Raw genomic sequence first — 17,150 nt, 5'->3', positions numbered from 1 at the left:
GTGGTGTTGAGCATTTTTTTCTGATATAAAAGCGTAGTCTGTTCTTTTTCTATGAACTCTATCATTCCTTTATTCTTTGTTCTGTTATGGCTCTTTTCTCCTTGATTTGTATGTATTAACAAAAGCTGTCTTGTTTCTGATTCATATGGTACATAATTTTCCCAGTTGTGGCTTTAAAGAAACAAACTTGGCTTTTTAGGGGGTTTTCTTGGCAGAGGGTTGTGGGTGGCTGGTTGATTGCTGGGTTTTACTTTTTGCAATTCAGAGATGTTTCATTTTAGCGTGCTCCATTTTTATCAATATTTTTATGCCTGCTAGGTTTTGTGCTGTGATTAGAAAGGTCTTTGTTACTTAGGTTTTGTGTTTTGTTTTCTGTTTTTTAAGCCTGTGTGTTGTTCTGGAGGTTTTTTTGTTTTTGTTTTTATTTTAAAGCTTACATGGGTTTTAAAAAAGACACACTTTTGGAGTGCCTGGCTAGTTCCATTGGATGAGTGTGCTACTCTTGATCTCAAGGTCATGGGCTTGAGCCCCATGTTGAGGGTAGACATTACTAAAGATAAAGAAATAAACTTTAAAAAAAATACACACTTCCAAGATTCTAATCCATCTGAAAATCTTCTGGTGCAAAGAATGAGCTAAAGATCCAGCTCGATGCTTTCACAGATGGCTTGCCACTTGTCCACACCACTTAACTGCTCTTTCCCTTTGTGTTGGGAAATGCTTCCTTTTTTAAAAATTTCACTAATTAAGTCTGGTTTTCTTTTCTGGTGGTTTTTTTTGTTTTTTTTTGTTTTTTTTGTTTTTTTTTGGCCAGGAGAATGGATTTTAATTTTACTTAGAGAATTCTTTCTCTACCCACCTCTTAGCAGGCTATTATAAAATTCCTTTCTCTTAGGATCCTTTCAAGTATAGCTATCCCCCACTAGTGGATGACGACTTCCAGACACCACTGTGTGAAAATGGGCCTATTGCCAGTGAGGATGAAGCTTCAAGTAAAGAAGACCTAGAAAGTGATGGCAAAGAAACCTTGGAAACAGTTTCTAATGAAGAACAAACAACTCTTCTAAAAAAGGTAATTCTAACAACACAATGGTTTCAAAACCTGCGGCTTGTCCACCACTCTAGAACTAATTAGGTACATGATTGTGAGTAATTCATTTAACTTGCTGTCCTTCCACATCTTTGTAAAAAAGAGGAAGGATGGTACTAGCTAACCAGTAGTGTCACTTTGGTGGTTCAAAAGGCTGCTTTCAGGAGAGCCTAGGTGGCTCAGTCATGAAGCGTCTGCCTTTAGCTCAGGTCATGATCCCAGGGTCCTGGGATCGAGCCCCCGCACGGGACTCCCTGCTCAGCGGGAAGCCTGCTTCTCCCTCCCGCTTCCCCTGCTTGCGTTGCCTCTCACTGTCTCTCTCTCTCTGTCAAATAAATAAAATCTTTTTTTAAAAAAAAGGCTGATTTCATGCATTTGTATAAAAATTGACAAAATATACTTTGAAGGAACTGTTTTATTGAAAATGTTTTTGATTTATCTGAGATAAAGTCAAAGTAATTCATTATTTTTTTTTTTATGTTAGTCACCATCCAGTACTAATTAGATTTCGATGTAGTGTTCCATGATTCATTGTTGGCGTGTAACACCCAGTGCTCATTGTGATATGTGTCCTCCTCAATACACCTCGCTGGGCTAGAAATCAGTTTAAAACCTTCTATTTCCTCTATTTCTATTTTGAAAGGGCACTTAGTTATCTTTTTGAGTCATCAGGGGCTTGGTAAGAGGGATAAATATGTTGTAACTCAGAGCCAATTCAAAGACTGTAAGGGAAAGACCATGTTATATTTTCTGTAGTGACTTATTTAACTATGCTTTCAAATATATGTACATGGTCATGTTAATATATGGTAAATACATAATTTAAGTGTACTAAACTTATGTTAAAGATTGTAATTTGGATTGAATCACCGTAATGTTTACTTTTTGAGCTAATGAACTTCCCAGCTATCAGGATGAAACTAAATTTTTTTATCTTTTCTTTCTTCATTTTTTTTTTTTTGGTCTTTAGATTAACCTAACTGAACATACTTCCAAAGCAGAAGAAAATGAAAAGGTTGATTCCAAAATGAAAACTTTCAAAAAACCATTGAGTGTGTTTAAAGGGCCTTTATTACACATCAGGTAATCATAGTTGATTTTATTAGCTATGCTTTTATAACCTGTCTTGATTATCTTGAAGGAATTGCAAAATTAAGAAAACTCCTGTACTGTTTTTCAAACTGTGGAAATACAAAATTAAAAGATATCCAAAGACTCACCTTGGTTTCCAGTCATCGTAGATATTCTAGCTACCTTTTTGTTATTTATTCTATTAAATGTGTTTAAAGGGCCCTCATTTCATACCAGGTAATAAAAATGAATATTCATATATTAATAGTTAATCTGAATGACACATCTTTTTTCTCATTTTACTGGTACTGTTTGGCTTGCATAGGTTCAAGGATGTCAGAAATGGCATTGAACTAAGCATTTATCAGTTTGAGGTTGTTGGTAATTAACCATTATTTAAAGATCTCTTTCTCACTACTGATTCTTTTCGTTGGTAAATCTGTATGGCTTTATGTTAATACTGCTCTAACCAACTTTTCTTAGTGATGATCTAATGTATCATTTCCCATCCCATACTTGAAATCTCTGTGTTTCAAGTATGACTCTTACGAACAGTACAGCTAGACTTTTTAAAAACCTAAAATTCTAATTGAGAAATCTGGTTTGTTTACACATTTTTGATTACTGTTCTATTTGGATTTATCTCTACCATCTATGTGTGTTTATGGGGAGTGCCGAGGAAGGGGACAACATATGCATATTCTGCTGGTCATGGTTTTTCTTTGCCGGTTTCCCCCCTGTGAAGTTTGTTTTCCATTTTTCCCTTTACTGGTTGAGGAATTACACACTGTTTTTTCATTGGAAGCCTGTCAAAACCATAGGTCTCAGCTTACCAGTGTGAAGGGTTGGCTGGAAGAGCTGCCTAGGGAGAAAGCCAGAGTAGAGCCAGAGTAGGGCTGCAGGTCACAGCATTGCTCCTGCACAGGCACAGGGATGGACCTCCACCAACGTCTGTCTCCCCACCATGTCTCAAGGCTTTTGAGCTGGTTACTGAGAGCGGTTTTGAGATTCATGACCTTCTTCTCTTTTCTGTGGTCTATTTCCAATTGGGTTCTAAAAGGAAGCCAGCCAGCATGCTAATTTGTCTTGTCCAGAGTTGGGCAAAGCCCTCCTCGGAAAACACGTCTTTAAAAATGTGTGTCCTCCAGATGAATGGCTCTGATATATGTAGACATTCCTGATATAAAACAAATCTACTTAAATATATAGTTCGAAGTGAAGGCCAGTCTGAAGAATTCACCTTTTTATCTAAAACAAAAAAACAGTTCTGCCCATTGTTTGGAGGCACCTGATATAGTTCGACTAATGTCATTAAACTACACAAACTTTGCTTCAGTCTTTTAGTTTTTCTTTTAGGTTGTGAGTACGACCAGGGCCAGTAATAGTAAAATTTGCATTTTGAGGTTCACTGATTTTACTGCTTAACCAATACTTCCCACCCCAAATTTTTTGTGTTTTTCATATTCCATAATACTTAGAAAAAGCTGTTTTTATTAAGGAATTACATAAGGAATTATTCTGTGACTTAAATACATCTCTAATGACCTTCCGTTTTAAGTTATGTTTTCTCTGTTGGTGTATAAAATTATGCCCCCATCTAATCTCTTTGTAATTAAAGTTGCAGCAACAGTTTCTTCTTTGTTTTGATTATCTGTAACCTTCCGAAGAGTTTACATGCACCCTAAGATGGTGCTGATTATAGGCTAATTTAGAATATTCCTAATTCTCCTTTCCTTTTCCTAGTTTGCTTTTGATTCTTGGGGGAAACCACAGGACTTTTAAATAGCATGCAATCTGGAAGAGATTATGCTGAGTGAAATAAGTCAAGCAGAGAGAGTCAATTATCATATGGTTTCACTTATTTGTGGAGCATAACAAATAGCATGGAGGACAAGGGGAGATGGAGAGGAGAAGGGAGTTGAGGGAAATTGGAAGGGGAGGCGAACCATGAGAGACTATGAACTCTGAAAAACGATCTGAGAATTTTGAAGGGGTGGGGGGTGGGAGGTTGGGGGCACCAGGTGGTGGGTATTGTAGAGGGCACGGATTGCATGGAGCACTGGGTGTGGTGCAAAAATAATGAATACTGTTATGCTGAAAAAATAAAAAATTAATTAAAAAATAAATAGCATGCAATCAATTAGTAAGATTAAAACACAAATTCTATCAGGTAGTTGCTTTGTAATCTTTTCTTTCTTGATGAAATCCCTTTATACAAATGAGCAGCAAATATTAACCAAATACTTTCCTTCCAGCTAATGATTAGATTGTCATTTGTTCTGAATAATACAAATGCCTTATATTTTTGTCACCACCTAGCCCAGCAGAAGAACTGTATTTTGGAAGTACAGAATCTGGAGAGAAGAAAACTTTAATAGTGTTGACAAATGTAACAAAAAACATCGTAGCTTTTAAGGTAAATATCAGAAAGATATAAATTCTAGGTGGAAATCTGATCTGGGAAGTGATTTCAGACATTTTAATTGAACAATTGAGAATTTTTTAATTTGCACAGTGTTTTTATGACATTTTTAGGCATGTTATACTGCCTTCTAGTTTTAACCACATGGCATAGCTTATCTACAGTTTTCCCTGGGATCTGTATCTCAATCTTTAATGAGCCATAATAGGCTAATGTCCAAATTAATTCCAGGCCTTAATGTTTGTGGTAAATAAAAAGCCAAGGAAAATCACTCATTATATAGATAATTCATATTAATGGTGAAAAATAAAACTATAAAATCAAAAGTGCATTTTCCCCCGAGTGTGATATAGTTTGGAATGTACTTTAGATACTAACCCAATGATTGAGTTTACCACTTACAAAGAATGTAAGTGTTCTTTCCTTAAATCTTTTTAGTTTAACCACTAAGATGTTCTAGATGTTCTTTGAATATCTAATGTGTTTTAATGTATGAATGCTATTAAAACATGTCCTGATCCCCAGGTTGTTTAAAATTTTTAATTTCATTGAAGTTAAGAAATCACCAGACACAAGATATTTCATAGATTTTTTTTTTATTTAAAAGGAAGGCTAAGTGAGACTAGATTGAGATACTGTTTTCCTGTTGATGGGGAAAGATACATTCTATGCCTAACCACCGTGGTGGTTTTGTAGACTTCATTATTAACTGTTAACTTTTTCCATCTCATTTTTAAGCCATTTATCCCCCAAGAAGCACTTTTCTTATGTTACTAGTTACTATAGGAGTAGTATAATTGTAAAAACACAATTATACAATTGTAATTATAAATGCATAATTGTAAATATAATTGTAATTACAAACAGGTGAGAACAACTGCTCCAGAAAAATACAGAGTCAAGCCGAGCAACAGCAGCTGTGACCCTGGAGCATCAGTTGATATAGTTGTGTCTCCCCACGGGGGTGAGTGGTGGCCCGATGGCCTCAGAGGGTGTGCTGGAGGGTAGCTGGGCCGGGTGGGGATCCGTAGAGCCAGACTAGAATCTAGAAATCAGCTGAGTGTCAAGAAGTCACCTCATTGCACTGTAGGCCTCTATTTTCTCATGTGTAAAATGAGATAGGTCCATGGGTCTCGTTAAATTTTTGTAAATATTTTATTTCTCTGACAGAGCAAGCGTAAGCAGGGGGAGCAGCAGGTAGAGAGCGGGAGAAACAGGGAGCCCAGTGCAGGACTCGATCCCAGGACCCTGAGATCGTGACCTGAGCCGAAGGCAGAGGCTTATCCAACTGACCCCTCCAGGTGCCACTAAAGTTGTTTGTTAAAACTGTTGCCAGTTTACATTGAATTTTTTAGAAAGTCCCCCTTTTTAGAAAAATATTTTAAGGTACTTCCTATTTTTCCATTGTGTTCAAGAATATAATGTCTTAAACCCTGTGTCCAACCCTTTGTAAAGGTTCTTATTTATATAATAAGTTACATAGTAAGTCATCCTTTTGGAACGCAGGTTTAACGGTCTCTGCCCAAGACCGTTTTCTGATAATGGCTGCAGAAATGGAACAGTCATCTGGCACGGGCCCAGCAGAATTGACTCAGTTCTGGAAAGAAGTTCCCAGAAACAAAGTGATGGAGCACAGGTATGCTTTTCACTCACAGACTCTCAGATGTGATGGGAAGAATGAGAGAGAGAACTGCCTGAGTCGACAAGGCAGGGGTCTCCTTCTTCTTGCATTTGGCACACATTTAGGCTTCTGGGGTGACCTCAAGCTCTACGGAGCTCTGGGGTGCCCAGGTGAAGGTGAGTGCAGTTTCTCAAGGAGCTCGCTAATAGCAGACTTGCTTCCAGGCCAGTGCAGGAATCTGGACCTGTCAGAATTACAAACATAGATCGTTCTGTCCCAGCAATTCCTTTGTAGACACTTGTCTTGGGTACTGGAATGTGTGTGTGGCAGCATTGTTTGTACTAGTGAAAAATGGGAAAGAACGAACCTAATGAACCCCAGTAAAGTAACAGGAAAATGCACTTGAATCTGTAGCTATTCAAAAGAGTGTGGTAAATCCGTATGTCACGCTATGAAAAAATTCCTAGGATACATTAGGAGGAAAAGCCTGTGGGGTGATTTTGGAGTATACCCGTTCTGCCTCCCAAGGGGGCCACTTGTCAGTGTCTGGGAATGTTGTTCATTATCACAGCTGGGCAGTGGGGGACTTTGGCATCCAGCAGTTAGAGACCAGAGACGCTGCTAAACATCCCCCAAGACAAAGATCTGGCTCAAAATGTCAACAGTGCCTAGATAGAGAATTCTCGATGGTGGGTGGTTTTTGTAGGACCTGAAGGATACGAGAGAGTAAGCCACGTCAATAACCGGAAAAAGTGCTTTCCAGGTAGAAGGAACCACAACTGAAACAGGAGTGTGCTTGGCCTGTGTAAGTTACAGCAAGGAGGTAAATGTACCTTGAATCTAGTAAGGGGGGGCTGGGGGAGACAATGAGGTCAAAGAGGTAGTAGGTAACCAGAGTGAGGACGTCTGATTTTGAGAGGGAAATCTATTAGTTGGTGCTAAGCAGAGTCAGGAAGTGATTTGGCTTTTTTTAAGGGCTTATTCTGGGGGCCGTGTTGAAAACAGACTCTAGGCAGACACAGGTGAAAGCGTGATATTGAGTTAACACAAATAGCTTGGGCTGCCAGCCTGTGCTGTTCTAAGTGCTTTATTCTGATTTATTCACTCCGTCATTCAAATGACCCTAGGAGGTAGGTAGTTCTTTGTCCCCCTTGATAAATGAGAAGCTGGGAAACCTTGTAACGGTCGTGGCCGAGTTAAATCTTCAAAAGGAATTTAAAGAATACAGATGTAGCTGGCACACACAGGTGAAAGGATCCAGGGTAAGAAGAAAGCTGGAGAGGCAGGCAGGGCCCAGAGGAGGAGCTCGGTCACCATGGTGAGACCCATGGGAGAGCGGCAACCGGACCTGATTCACCTTTGTCAAGATCACTGCAGGCTGTTCACAGACAGGAGGAGGACAGGCATGGGTCTGGGAAGACGAGCTTTATTTCACTTGCCCCAGCCTGGAGGTATAGTTAGTGGCCAGAGGAAGACGGTCCGAGCAGGGACTCAGGAGGGAAACCAGTAGGTGAGCTGTGCCCTCAAAGTCTAGGAAAGCATGTTGGACAAAAAGTAAGGGACCAGTGCTACTAAGTACTGCCATCCGGCCAAGAAGGATGAGGTGTGAGCAGTGGCCATTGGTGACATCACAGAGGTCATCACTGACATCAGAGGGAGCATTTTCAGTTGGCAGGAGCCAGGTTCTCAAGAAATGAAGGCAAGGAGACGATCCTAGAGGTTTGGCTTATTGGCAGAAGGAAGAACATGGTGTTGACAAAGGGTCTGTTTGGCACAGGTCTGTCAATGGGAGAAGCCAACTCTACAAGGTAAATCATTGACATGTCCTGTCCCTTCAGCTTTCTTGGGAGTATCACTCAAGCCAAGGTAGGGATCAGTTTTAGTCCAGAAAAAGGAAGGAACACAGATACACATTAAGGCTCGTGGTTTTTAGATGGAGTAGTTACATATCTACATGTCCATATCGTAACAGGGTTTACTTACTCCTTATCCAGAGTTCATTTTTCTCAAAGTCATGGCTATGAAAACAAATGGAAAGAATAAGTAAGTAACACTGGTATAAAAGACAAATATTAATTTGAAGTTCTTATCAGACAATCCCTCAGAAGCGGGTTTGGGTTTTTTTTTTTTAATCAATTCCTCCTGGTTTGGTTTTCTGTAAGTCAGGAGAGGGAGCCTCAGTGGTTTGGTACTGAAGGCCCAGGTAAAGCACCGACTCCCATCTAGAAAGGGTGGTTTCCTTCAAGTAGTAAGACGGGATGAATTCTATTGAGCACCATAAAAAAAAGTTTCCCTGAGTTATGGAGTGGTATCTATAATTGCTTGTGTTATTATACATACATTAAGAAGCAGAAGAGGGCTGTGCAGTGTGTAAACCTGGCGATTCACAGACCTGTACCCCTGGGGATAAAAATATATGTTTATAAAAAATAAAATTAAAAAAAGAAGCAGAAGAGGTAGGGAAGGGAAAATAATTTTGCCTCTTCCCACCTTAATATACCATCTCCAGCAAAAGACAAAAGAAAAGTGGCAGGGGAGCCAGTTAGGAGAGGTTATCAGGAAAAGCACAGTAAACAAGGGTAAGGTTATTATACAGATTTAGATGAATTCCTGTCTTCTCGAAGACCCTGAGCCGGCCAAGGTAAGGCTGTCCAAAATCCTATAAGCAAGGTTACAGGTCCATTTTTCCTTTCCAAGGGGCTTTATTGGTTCCATAAAGTCAACCTTAGTTCCTTAAAGTTGTCTGGTCATACCTGATTTTGTGTGTATTATTTTCAAATATGAATCCAGTGAAAGCCTTGGTAATAAAACCATGCTTCCAATTGTGTCCTAATACAACGAGAACAGATGCTTATGCAAAAACAAAACAAAACAACTCTGTTTCCATGAAAGAATACTAAGTTTCTGAATTTTGGAGGAAGTTTCAGTTCTGCTCATAAATGTATAGTTTACCAAATTGCAGTCAATCATAGATAGCCTACGAGAAAAGAAAAAACATAGATAGCTTTAATCTGGAAAAAACCAAACATTAAAGAACCAGCAGGAAAACAAAAAAGTACAGTCATCAGTTCATTCAACCGCATGTTATTCATTCCTGGCCTGTTGGAATCCTCCTTTTTCATTAGCTCTGGAAGTTCTTACCCAGTTCAGTTTTATGATCTGAAAGTTATTAGAAACCTGTTCTCTGGAGTACTTGTTAGAATCTCTGAACATGAAACACATTTGCAAAAGGATCAGAGTCAAACCATAGCTTCTCTAAGTGACAAAAAGGCTTAAAAATGGCCATTGTCACAGCTCTGATGAGAGTTCATTTTAGTGCTTCTGACAAGGAAATTTGGTTATTTCTGTGACATACAGCAGTGTAGATACTAACTGGAATTTTATACAATTTCTGGAACACTTACGATAATAATATATCTATAAATATAATCTGAAGAAGGTATATAGTATCACATATCTGACAGTGCTTCCCATGTAATTTAACACAGCAAATAAGCCTAATGAGTTTTATATCTCTTTTTATAAGAAGAGAGAGCAAATCTTTGGACATGTTCCAGTGGCCCTCTGAAAAATTTCAGAGATAGTTCAAGGTCAGAAAGTCTTCATTTAGAATTTGAGCTGGGGGTTGTCAAAAACATCAGAAGGTTTTAGACACTTGACTAAATGGGATCATCATCATGAAATAATACTTAATTGTCCATTTAACCATAGTGACGATAAAATATCAAAGGCAAATACAGAAAGTTGCAGAGTTGTAAGTAAAACATGGGGAAATCGTCTTCTAAAGATTCAAAGAGCTGAGCTGTTGATGAAGATAACGTTGAGCACAGGAAATTATTCTCATAAAACGCCCCATCTTTGCTTTCTAGGCAGATTACTTAAAAGCTAAAGAAAAGCCTTTTGCAATCTTATCAGTAGCTGACTGATAGTCCAAGAAAAGGTTGTCCTTTTAGCAGATGAAATTAATTTTTAGTTTTACATAAGTACACTACTGATATGGAAGCTTATTTGTATAACCTTTATAACAAATTCATTCTGTTTTAGCCAGCTCGACTACACAAAGTAAAATTTTCTTTCTTTCCAACTGCCTGTATCCATTTAGTTTGTCCTTTATTATCTTCCCTATTCTGAAATAACCAGCTTTGATGTAGGAGAAAATTACTTTCATTCCACTTAACGAAAATACATGTCCGTACTTCATACCTTTCCTCAGCCAAAAACACATTCTATTTTCGCTGCACATGGAGTTAGTTGCTTCTATTATTTCTAGTAATTACATACATGAATTAGAATTCTTAACCCTTAGAACCCATCATTTCTACTGACAACTAAGTGGTAAGCAATTGTGATCTGTTAACACCAGCATTCAGTAGATTGGTAAATCTATGAATATGTAATTTCTAGAAGCATATGCTTCCTCATAGTAGTTTTTCAGTGTGGTACAAGATATGTTTACTAACAAACTCAGTATTTGTAGTTCCTCTGTAGTAAGAAGTCAAAAGTAGATAAACCGATGTTCAGTAATTAATGTTTCAGTATTTTATCTTACTTGGAAATGATCTAGTCAGTCCATGAATTTCCCATTTAACTTAGCAAAACTAAAGTTTCGAGTTACCAAGGAGATTGGAGAACCTGTTTTTCAGTAGACTTCACCTAAAAACTCTTACCAGCTTATGTCTAAATCACTCGCTTCCAACAGTTACGCTTGAATACTCATGCCAGCTTCGTGAAACGTCCGTCAGCCCCCGTCCCAGGCTGTTTTTCATGCTGACAAATTATGTACCCGACATAACATGAACCTTTTTGAGCAGGTAAATGCCAGAAGAAAAAAAGTTGCCTGTCTGCATTACATCTAATACTGATAACTTTGAAGACATGCCTATTTTAATTAAACCAACAAACTTAGCTTTTATTTTACCTAGGATTAATCTATATCACATGAACTTGAAAGACACTTAGGTTAGTTTCTATATTTCTAAGAGGTTTAGGAATACTTAATTTGGTAAATGCTTATTTTTCTTTAAGCCAGTCAAAGAGCACTTTTACAAATTCATTTTTGCAATACCATCCCGAGTTGGAAAAATATTACACATCTATAACATACATATGTAGACACACACAAACATACAGACACAGAGACCTTTTAGCTATAGCTCTAAAATTTTAGCCATAAATCAGGCACAATAACATAAAACTCACTAGTTTATATAAAAGAACATTTAGGTTTAGATTGTGTTTCTGGCAGTTGGAATCCGTTTACCTGCCCAGGTGGCTAAAAGCCTGTTTTGTTTTTTCATTTGCCAAAATCCCAAATAACTCCCTTTTTTCCTTCCAGTGAAAATCCCTTCCCTAACATCTGTATTTCAGAGAGGTAGCAGGCAGGTCCTAGAGAAGATAGGGTAGAAAATCTGTCCCTCAAAGGCACAGAGAATGTGTCAAGGATTTTTTTTTTTCTAGGAATTCGGGGGATATCTATTTGCCTATTATCAGATGTCTAAAGTAATTTGTTTCTGTGTTCCTTCTTTTTCTTAAGCACAGGACAGTTCTGTTTCCAACATCCTGAGCTTTTACAGTACCTACAGGTATTTTGAGAGGACTGGGGGAGGTTTCAGCATTGGTAAGGTTAGGTGGACTTTGAACGGCTTCAGTGTTGCCTTTAAAAAGTTTTTTTCCCCACCTTAAAGGCCTTTGTGGAATACTTGATATAAACTTTTTTAAAGTATTCCACAAAGGCCTTTAACGGTGGGGGGACCTGTACTATTGCTTCTAACAGCTCCCAAACGTGGGCCTTCAGCCAGTCTATTTCCTGAACATTTGTAGGAGGGCCTAGGAGAAATTCTGCTCATGTTGTCAGTGAGGACAGTCTTCCACAGGGGAGCTAAGTGGCTTGTCTGACAGCTACAGTATAATCATGGGTGGGAAGAACAACCCTTCGTAGCCAGTCACGGTCCCTGTGAATGGTGAATGAGTGGCCACTGATCCTTGTACCTCTTCTCTATGTTTGGTGCGTATCTTCTGAACGTGCAGGTGGAAAGAACTTCATAATGTCCTCTAAGGGAGGCCCTCCGGCTAGTGGCCAGACTCCTTCATATTCTCCTTTCAACTTGGTCTTTGCAGAGATAGCACTAAGACCGTTGTTTAGGGTGAGAATCTCTCAAAGTGTTTGGAGAAGCTCTTCCAACTCAAAAGATCCATCTGGCATTGGCAAGTAGGCTCTTCTATTAATCTCTCTCATGACTCAAGCCAATAGGCCATTCTGTGGTTTAACCACGGACACAAGAGGCATCCCCAGAGACGGTGCCAAAGATGCCGTGTCACAGGACCCCCGGAGTTAGCATAACAAAGCAAAGACCTCCCTTGCCCCAAGTGGGAAGAATGGTCCAGCGAAGATGCTAATCTCCAGTTTTCCACAAGAATGTGAGAGGCCTAAGACCCTCTTATCTCCACCATCAGGGAAGGACTTACGGGATTGGACTTTTCCAGAACTAGTGACCACAAAAGCCCCTCACATCCTGGGGCCCCTAATGACAAACTGCCCTGAGAGCTGGCACAGCTGGACGGAGAGGATGCTGCCTGTCCCTTAGTGCCTCAGATCCCCGGCCTGTTCTGCTCGCTGCCACACACCTGTGTACACATGCACCCTACAGCTGACAGAGACCAAAAAGAATACTCGATGTTCCCAAAGCCAAGCTCTCAAGACCCAGAGCAAGATGAAAGGAAGACCTCATTTGACCTACTTTATTCTGCTCATCTAAATTTGGAAAGGAAGGGACAAGGTCAAATTTTGACCTTTCTGTCTCGACCTGGCACCAGAGAGTAGATCCAGGAAAGCAGGCTTAGGTAAGAATTCTTACCTTCGCTGGCCTCTGCCAGTTTTCCAGGCTCCCATCTGTAGGCTCCCAGGCGAGTACGGTGTCTCAGCAGGTCCCAGCATAGGCTGCCAAAATAGAGGAGAGGAAAAATAATTTTTCGTCTACCGTGCTTGGTTCTTGGCTGAGGCCCCCACCCCCTGTAATAAAGGATTAATAGAAAAGCAGAAGTTTAATACCATGTGTACCTCCTGTATATATGGGAGAGACCCAGGAATACAGGAAAACTCCCCAAAGTGGCCCAAGACACCACCTTAAATACCATCTCCAGCTCAAGACAAGTGGTTGGGGGTAAGGGAGTGCATTATGGGGGGCTGTCGGGAAGATCACAGTCAACATGGGTAAAGTTGCTGGGATGTGAATTGGTCCCTTCTCCATTAAGAGTTCTTCAAGATTTCTGTCATCCCCTCATCCTGGCATGGAGAGGAAGACACCCTTACAGGGGGCCCTTTCCTTCCCTTATTGATGTCAATGACCCTGACAAGAGGTTTTCAAAACTTTCTCAGGCCTGCTGTTTCTTAAACAAAAAGCAGCCCCAGATAATCCTCAAGTCAGGGAAGCGTATTTGGGGGCGGCTAGTCAGGCTCCCCTTCCAAGGTAGGTCCACTGGATGTGTATCTGGGTAAGAAGCAGGAGTACTTTCATCTTGGTTCCGTCAACTTCTGTGTTTGGCCATTCTCACATTATAGTTTACTTTTATAAAAAAAAATTTCATTAAAAATTTTAATAAGTTCTGTGTCCTTTGGATTTTCATAGGTTAAGATGCCATATTGTCGAGAGCAGTAAACCAACCACTCTGACATTGAAAGACAGTGCTCTTGCCATGTCCGATAAAACCAGTGAAGATCTTTATCTACAAGTAAGTGTTCTCTCTCCCTAGCTAAAAAAGAGTTGGTAATGCTAACCAGTGTTAGAAATCCACTTCTTCCCCACCGATAAAGGGAAGATCTTTGGCATAGACACGACAGGAAGGCTCTTTTCTTTGTGAGGGGAAGCCAAATCCGAAATCCTAAGTGGTGAGTTCCTTTGGGAGATGCATTAACTTTTGAAAAGCTCTGGCCATTTTAATTTGGACAAGGTGTATGGTGCCTTAGGGGGCGCCAAAGAATTGGAGCTCACGAGAGGGGTACCAGTTCAACTTGAAAAAGACGGAGGGGCTCTCTTTCTGCGTAGCTGGTTTCAGAACCTCCAGGAAAGGACTTGCTTTGCTCCTTCTCCACTGGAAAAGCTGACCTTTCCCAAACAAGAGTAAGCAGGCACACAGCTGTTACCAAACAAATGTAACCCCTTGTTGCGTTTCCAGCTCCCAGCTGCTTAGAACAGATGGACCCCAGCCTGTAAATGTTTGGGCTTCTAATACTCCTATTTGTCATGCCCATGATTCACGTACTGCTTTACTGATACCAATCTTTCATTCTTTTTCCCTCCGTAGCTCAGTCGTTTACTAGAAAGCAATAGGAAGCTTGAAGACCAAGTTCAGCGTTGTATCTGGTTCCAGCAGCTGCTGCTTTACTTAACAATGCTCTTGCTTGCTTTCGTCATCTCTTTCTTCTATTTGTTGTACAGTTAAAGAAGTGGCACTCAGTAGGAAACATGGCTCTCTCGATCATTAGCTGGAAAAAGACCCAGAAATTCATACTACTGAAAGTGTCGCACATCTGTGCTTCCTGAAAGGAAATGTGCAACACTTAGAGGGGGACAAATAATATATCTTGAAAATAAAGTCTGTTAGAATAAGGAAACACTGGAGACATTCATTATAAGAGACTACAGCTAGAGGCAGCCCAGTCAAGGCACAGCCGTGTGTAAATTAATACGTTAGTTATAATTTGTTTTTTCCCTTTGAAGACTTCTAAAGTTTTAAGTTTTATTATATATATACATTAGCTGAACTGAAAAGTGTACGGAACAAGCTTTGTTGCAGCCAATAAATGTCATCTTTTTTTGTTTATGACAAAATCATTATAGCTGAGCCAACTTACTAGCTTTTCTATACTATGTATATAGAACATGTATATTGAAAGAAACCATACTTATACAGAGTAATTTCTGTAAACAAGACTTTGTAATTTTGAGAATTACTTCCAGATGCTAGTCGATATTCTTTGGGTATGTAAAACTATTTAATGCCAAACCACCTGTAGCCTTTGTTTCTTATCTGTCTTCCTTAAAGTCTGCCTTTTATTAATCTCGGACTTTTTAATGAATACTCACGTTTAGGTAGAATTTGGCAAACTAAGTCGTGTTGGGTTTTCCTTGCGTTCTGTCAATGGCATGGAGAAGAAAAGTCCTTTCGGTTGCAGTTCCCAGTCTTTTTTATTCAGTGGCACATTGCTTATGGTGGCTGGACACTGACCCGTTTGCTTCAGTTATTACAAAGGCCTACACCCAACCCTGTACCACCTACACCCTCTTTTCTAAGCAAGTTAAAATTTCTTTGAAAAGTTAGTTTTTGAGAGGCATAGCCAAGTTCATTTACATTTCAGTTCCTTGGTAGAATCAGCCACAAGAAGGAAACTTGACAAAAAGCCTAGAGGACCTAGAAGCGTTGGGGGGGGGGGATCAAAACTCAAGTGTCGAGTCTCCATTTTTGAGTGAAAAGTAGAATCATGGTCCACTTGTACCACCTCCAGAGTGGGGCTGGTGGGCTTGCTGGATCCTCTCCCCTTGTCACAGTAATCCCAAGGGTGGGTCCTGAGAGGATACAGCTCGCAGGACTGCAGAGGCGGAGGAAATGAGTTGGTTTTCGGTTTCAGTCCGTGTTGGTTCACGTGTAAATCTACTTGCTATGAAAGAAAAAAAAAGTCTGCCTGTTAAATAAATGTTGAGTTTTGATGGAGCCATGCTTGGAGAATGTTCTCTTCTAGAGTGTGGTGTTGGCAGCTTTCATCTGGAGAAGCGGAGGATTCCAGAGCTGAGTTGTAAATCATGATACGATAGAGTCCCCTCAAAAATGGCCTAGAAATAAAACCTTAAGAGGACACTGGTCTGATGCTTTGTCTTAATTTGGGTTTTTCTGTTGTAGTCTGCCAACTCCAGACGTGAAAGTGACTTCAATACATCCTAAGTACTGGCCACAGTATCTCTCTGTGTGTGTGCACAGCGGTGTCCCCTTCTGTGTCACATCCCCGGCCTGCCTAGCTTCTAACCCCAAAGTATCTGTGTATGTTTTCTGTTCCTCGGCAAAGACATGAGGAACTCGCTGGTCAGAATTGGAAGCGTGCTGTTAACAGTGTCCCTTTAATGTTTCCAGTGAAAATGACATTGACTCACTAAGTTGTTCTTCCCCGATGTCTGGCGGGTTCAATTGAATAACCTATCTTGTTAATGTTTGTGTGTCTATTCATTGTGACTATGCAAGATGACTGAAAATTAACCATAAAATCAAAGGCTCCTAAACTTTTGGTCTTGTCTTAACTAATCACATATTTACATTCGATTTTCTTCTGTCTCATTTCATCACATTTTGTATGATTATTACTCTAAGGATTCTGATGATAATTTTATTTTTTTATCTTGTCATTGGCTATTCATGAGCAAATGACCAAGGATCAACACCGAGATTTAGATTGTTTTCACTTGAGAATGGAAATTAATAGACTTTCCACGAAAACATTAATAAACTATCATTAGCTTGATCTGAAAGTAGCCTAAAAATGCAGTTGCGGTTAAACCTAGCCTCAAATTTCATAATAATACCATAACTGTTTTTATATCTTGCCACTAATTTTGACTGGATTTAATAGCACTTTATTGTACAATTGCAAAAAAAATATATTCCTAGAATTGTTGCCAGTGTAATTTCTCTAATATTCTGGTGCTTTTCATATATTTTCAGTATTTTTATTACTATATTGGTATTTTCTTTGTATAATTGATCAAAAAACATGTTTTCTATTTTAATATGTTTTAGAAAAATAATTACATTTATGAAATAAATATCATCAGGAAAAACTTCTGGTCTCTAATTGATAAAGCATCTTAAAATCAATGTTCAGGCACACTCTGACCTTTCAAATATCACATTAATTTCTTTTGGACCTGCTTTGCATTTTTATAAGGACAGTGCCGTGAGCT

At 39.4% G+C, this 17,150-nt stretch overlaps 1 protein-coding gene across 2 annotated transcripts in view; it reads left to right on the top strand.

Annotated features, from left to right (window-relative positions):
• MOSPD2 (motile sperm domain containing 2) overlaps window positions 1–16,836 on the top strand; it is a 60,415-nt gene extending 43,579 nt beyond the window's left edge. Inside the window, exons 9-15 of one of the 2 annotated variants that reach the window (XM_047715293.1) lie at window positions 896–1,072; window positions 2,061–2,173; window positions 4,481–4,577; window positions 5,451–5,547; window positions 6,090–6,219; window positions 13,830–13,932; window positions 16,099–16,836. In XM_047715293.1, coding sequence (XP_047571249.1) covers window positions 896–1,072; window positions 2,061–2,173; window positions 4,481–4,577; window positions 5,451–5,547; window positions 6,090–6,219; window positions 13,830–13,932; window positions 16,099–16,140 — 759 coding nt within the window. In that variant the 3' untranslated portion in view covers window positions 16,141–16,836. Of the gene's footprint in view, window positions 1–895; window positions 1,073–2,060; window positions 2,174–4,480; window positions 4,578–5,450; window positions 5,548–6,089; window positions 6,220–13,829; window positions 13,933–14,505; window positions 15,629–16,098 lie in introns of those variants that run through there. The other variant, XM_047715291.1, reaches the window with a different exon arrangement.
• The last annotated feature ends 314 nt before the right edge of the window (window positions 16,837–17,150 follow it).

The sequence above is a fragment of the Lutra lutra genome, chromosome X, assembly GCF_902655055.1.
Source record: "Lutra lutra chromosome X, mLutLut1.2, whole genome shotgun sequence".
Classification (NCBI taxonomy): domain Eukaryota; kingdom Metazoa; phylum Chordata; class Mammalia; order Carnivora; family Mustelidae; genus Lutra; species Lutra lutra.
The sequence above is the reverse complement of the archived record's forward strand: the minus strand, read 5'-3'. Positions and strand labels throughout refer to the sequence as shown.